Source organism: Stegodyphus dumicola, chromosome 3 (assembly GCF_044657685.1).
Source record: "Stegodyphus dumicola isolate Sdum_Otavi_A_Nest chromosome 3, ASM4465768v1".
In the NCBI taxonomy this organism is placed as follows: Eukaryota; Metazoa; Arthropoda; class Arachnida; order Araneae; family Eresidae; genus Stegodyphus; species Stegodyphus dumicola.
Window position 1 is genome coordinate 156,500,868 of NC_140770.1, and position 5,223 is coordinate 156,506,090.

Genomic DNA, 5,223 nt, shown 5'->3' on the forward strand with positions numbered 1-5,223 from the left:
CAAATTTTTTCGTGCAACACGTATAAGGCACCCGCATGTTTGATGCTTCTAATCTTGCATACACAATCCAAATGAAATCAATTTGCAAATGAAGGCTTCTTTTATAGAATTTGTCTCAGACGAAAATGCAACACAAGAAATACTTTGCCTCTTTCGAATGGTACTAAATCTCCAGAGTGAAGTCTTATGTCAATATGTATAGTCTGAAAATGTTGACGGATAACTGGCAAGTAAAAGGGCCGGGGGTAATGAGCGTTTATGATGTCTCCGTCATTTCCTTCTACGGTGACAATTTTTAACAACGGGGCTTGTACATCTCCCACAATTTGAGGTTCTACGAGATCGCAATACACATACATGACAGGAAAAGATACTTTGGGATCGGCTACAAAAGGACTTTGTTCCAATCCTTTGTAAACACCCGGCTCGAACCCTAGAAGCTCCGCTAATCCTTCGTGAAGAATGACTTTGCAGTTTTCGTCGGTCTTAATGGTCACTTTTTTCGTAACAGGATGGTAACTGAATTCAATCTTATTTTTATGGGAAGGTATTTTCATGGCTTTTAATAAATCTGGTATCGTTTCATAACATCCTGGAGGCACTCTTCGACCTTCCAATTTTCCATCACCCAAATCAAATCCAAATAAATTATTGTCTTTTCGGACGTTATACCATGTGTGAGGGTAAATAAAGTCCACAAGAGATAACTCCCACTGACTATTTAAATCCATCGGAGTAGGAAGCTGAGTGGTAAATTGTGATATTTTGTTGTCTGGAAAAAAACGCATGGAGCTGTCGCTGATCAGTGTGATAAAGAAAGACATGTTTCCTTCAAATGACAGATAAGCAGAATTTACGGGCCTTTTATACCCTTCTCACATCATCCACCCAAGCATTGAAGCTTTCGGGGTACCCCTGAAATTTCACAAAATATTCTATTTTCCCGCGACGTTTCCTCTTTTTTAAAACTTTTTCTACGGGATAATAACCAGAGTCCGAAACCTTTTGAAGTTCTTGTTTGTAAAAAGTTCCTTGTATAACTTCTCCTGCTAGATCTTTCAGTTTATAGACAACAGGAATCCGTCGAATAATTTTATAGATTTTAAAAATTTCTCGTGTCCAGTTTTGTTCGTATCCTTTCTCAAAGAGCATTTTTTCTCGGCTGATGCGTACCGTGTCTCCAATTTTTAAATCTGAAGAAATAGGGTTTTGTACTGGTTGCTGACTATACAGCGTTTTCCAAATTTTTTCTTGATTTTGTAATGTAACGGATACAGGTTCTGTCTTAATACTGCGATGCCATGTATGGTTATAACTGGATATCAATTTATCAATCACATCAATGTACTTTCGTGTATTCATTTCGGTAAAGTATTTCCACATTTTTGTTTTTAGAGTTCGATTAAATCGTTCTACGACAGAAGCTTTGGTTGTATTATGTGTCGTGAAAAAGCGAACGTTTCTCTTTTTCAAAAAATTTTGAACTTGTTTATTGGTAAACTCTTTCCCTGCATCTGTTTGTAATGATTCGGGTGTACGTTCCGAAAATATCTTTCCGAAAGCGGATTGGATGGACACGGATGTTTTATCTTTGAGAGGGATAGCCCAAGCGTATTTCGAAAGGATGTCTATACAGGTCAGCAAATATTTATATCCATCATTAAAAGAGGCCAGGGATTGCATATCCACTAAATCAGATTGAAATTGCTCGTTTAAGCCTCCTACGATGACTCTGTTCCTGGGAAACTTGTGCCTCAAAGGCTTGTGCAAAGTATAAGAATCCTTGGTTTGCAACCATTTCTGGATGTCTTTTGTTTCTACGCGACCTTTTAAAGCACGATGCAAAGCAGCAACACCCCCGAAACTTGCGGGGACCTGTGGATCCCGATAGGTCTGAGACAGATCTGCGTTCATTGCAACAGTTGTTATGATCTAAACGTACACTGATATTCATTTATATATATTTAACTGGAACAGATAAAAAATACCCTAGTTTCACCTATATAAAGATTTTAGAAAATAGGCCTAAAAAACAAGAGAGAGAAAATGAATGCTACTTAACATCTCAAAGGTTGAACAAGTAATGATATATATGTTTAAGAATAACCATATTTATATTCTATAAAAATCAATAGGTTTGTATTCAATAGGTATTTTTAAAATTTATGTAAGTAATCATTACAAATTAATTCTTTTAAATAAGGTCTGAACCTGGAGACAGTCATGAGATCGTTGTAAAATAAAATAACATTTATTGAGCATCCTAATTATTTTACAAATATTCATAGTATTCAATACCTAAGACACCATTGATAGTACAAAATGTGTTTCTTACTTCATCGAGTACATGGTTTAAACACACAGATTTTAAAAAGTCCTTGGTAATGTAGTGAGCAGGTTTCACTAACATTAAATAGGGTTCTTCACCCCAAATGTTTCCATAAAATTGCCTGGCGATGTCAACAGCATTGAATCTCAGAGCAATGGCATTCACAGTTTCTGTTTTATGAACGAGTTCTTCACAGTCTTTCAGCTGGGGATATTTCAGTTCGTCTTGTTGATTAAGAAGTTCTTCAAGTGACGTCTTTAGAATGGTTTGAAGTCGCGCTCTTCCCATAGAAATGTCAAAGGATTGAGGTAGATTTTCCTCTCTGACAGGTTCGTCGGATACGCTTTCGTAGGCTTCACAAAAGTTCATGTTTTGATAAACGAGGTTGGTGACAATATCGCTGATACGGCTAAAGTTGGACATCAGTTCTTCCCACTGCGTCGTTGTAATGCTGAGGCTACTTTTTTCATCTCCTGTCGAAGAGAGTTGCTTCAAAGTGAAGTGGGAATCTTTATACGTGACCACAAAATTCTTGGGCAATTCCAGATTCAGTGTCAGCAGGTCTGGTTCCTCCACTGTCATGTTGGTTGCGAGAACATTCAAACACCATGGCTCAAAATTTACTCCTCGTCTTGTCGGATAGTAAGCTTTACCATATTTGGCATACTCTCGGATGTGCACAGTCACTTTACCCTTGTAAATGCTGGGTCCCACAAAGACATTGTCTCCTATGTGAGTGAGCTCCTCTGGAATAGCGTCTTCGGTGAAGAGTCCTTTGCGCTGAAAAAAAAAATTAAAACAGTTAGTATATAATACATAAAAATGGGGTCACATACAATATCTACTTTAATATATAAGATTTTCGCAAATACGTACTTTTTTCTCGAAATGGGATGTTTCTTCTGTTTTTCTTTTGATACAAGAGCTAGCTGATTCATTGGAAACATCTTGGGTGCGGTTTTCATGGCTCAACACTTTATCGTTCAAAGGCATAGGTTCATTCTCAAATAGGTTTTCCATCTGAAAAAAAGTAAAGACAAATTAAGCACATATTGCAAATTCAACTCTTTTTTAAGTATAAAAGTATTTAAGTATAAAAATATTTTAAGTATAAAGTATTTTAAGTATAAAGTAAGTATTTAAAGGTTAAAAATCTAAAAACAGTAACTTTTCAAAACGTTACTTACTTCTTTGTTGTTTCGTGCCTGATCCATTCGAAGCAGTGAAGAAAGATTTTCGAAGCAAAAGCAGGTACGTACACTCAGGGCGACAGGCAGGAAAGAAATGCGGAACGTTGCTCGGGATAACCTTATATCGGGTAGGAACTCTTTATTTCATCTCAACGGTGATTGGTTAAGAGACGGTGAGGTCATATTTCAAAGAATCTGATTGGTTCACAGAAAAGTATCCATACACCTTAGCGGAGGCATACAAAGGTGTGATACGGCAGACGCCATTTTGTAAAACAACATGCCCCAACAAGAAATGGATGATGTCATTCCAAACACGTGGTTCAAGAGTTCGTTGCCACAAAACCTAAAAATATATATTCAATGCCACAAAAAATAAAAACTTTGAGACATAAAATCGTTGCCACAGAATCAAAACGAAACTTTGAGGATGTCATTCCGTCTACGTCATTCCTTCCATCTACGTCATTTCCGGTTGTCACGTGATTCAAGATGGCGGCGACTACGCCCCTTTTCTGTGACGTCACTTCAGCCTACCGGTTACCTCCGGTTACTACTTACGTTGGACTTAACGTCTGGCTACTATCAAATAGCTATGATACCCGAAGACATACAAAAAACCGCGTTTATCACAAAATCGGGCACTTATGCATTTTTACGCATGCCCTTTGGGTTGTGTGGGGCCTCATCAACATTCCAGAGAGCTATGGACATTGTTCTAAAGCCTGTCCTAGGAAAATCGACTTTAATCTACCTAGATGATATAATTATAACGAGTAGTACGTTGGAACAACATATTAAAGATTTAGAAGAGGTTTTTAAATTATTAAAAGAGGCCGGTCTTACAATTAACACATCAAAATGCAAGTTCGCGACTAAATAACTTAAATATCTGGGTTATAAAATTTCGCAAAAGGGTATAGACACTCAGGATTCAAAAATAAAAGCTATCAAGAATTTCCCACCTCCCTACACTGCCAAGAAACTTTCTTGTTTCCTTGCGTTATGTTCTTATTATCGGTCGTTCATAAAAGATTTTGCGAACATTGTTGAACCGTTGTTAGTAATTAAAAGAAAGAAAACTAAGTTTACGTGGTCAGCAGAGGCAAATACTGCATTTGAAAGGTTAAAAGAAGCACTCATCAATGCCCCTGTTTTGAAATTCCCGGAAGGGGACGAAAACCTGGAAATTGCAGCAGATGCGTATTTTTAAACTGCAATTCTTTTTCATTTTTAAGTAATGGAAATAATACTGAAAGTAAATTACATGCCATTACTGAAACTGTCCCGTGTTTTCTAGAATATAAATTCTACAAAATTCTGTAAATAAAATCTCCATTTTGAAGAAAATTTATATTGATCAATATTTTTACGAAAGCACGACTACTGAAATATTATTAAACTGCGATTCTTTTTAAATTTTAAGTAATGGAAATAATACTGAAAGTTAATTACATGCCATTTCTGAAGCCGTCCCCTGTTTTCTAGAACATATGTTCTACAAATTTCTGTGAAAAAATCCCCATTTTCAAGAAAGATTTATATTGATCAATATTTTTACGAAAGTACGATTACTGCAATATTATTAAACTGCAATTCTTTTTCATTTTTAAACAATGGAAATAATACTGTTAATTACATGCCATTACTGAAACTGTCCCGTGTTTTCTAGAACGTAAGTTCTATAAAATTCTGTGAATAAAA

At 36.2% G+C, this 5,223-nt stretch overlaps 1 protein-coding gene across 1 annotated transcript; it reads right to left on the bottom strand.

Moving 5' to 3' along the window:
* Nucleotides 1-2,232: 2,232 nt before the first annotated feature.
* Nucleotides 2,233-3,860, bottom strand: LOC146998149 (uncharacterized). Its single transcript, XM_085812374.1, has 3 exons — nucleotides 3,517-3,860; nucleotides 3,206-3,349; nucleotides 2,233-3,109 (listed from the first exon to the last, which is right to left on the bottom strand). Exons 1-3 carry the CDS (start codon nucleotides 3,541-3,543, stop codon nucleotides 2,273-2,275), a joined length of 1,008 nt encoding a protein of 335 aa, XP_085668500.1. The 5' UTR covers nucleotides 3,544-3,860; the 3' UTR covers nucleotides 2,233-2,272.
* Nucleotides 3,861-5,223: the final 1,363 nt, after the last annotated feature.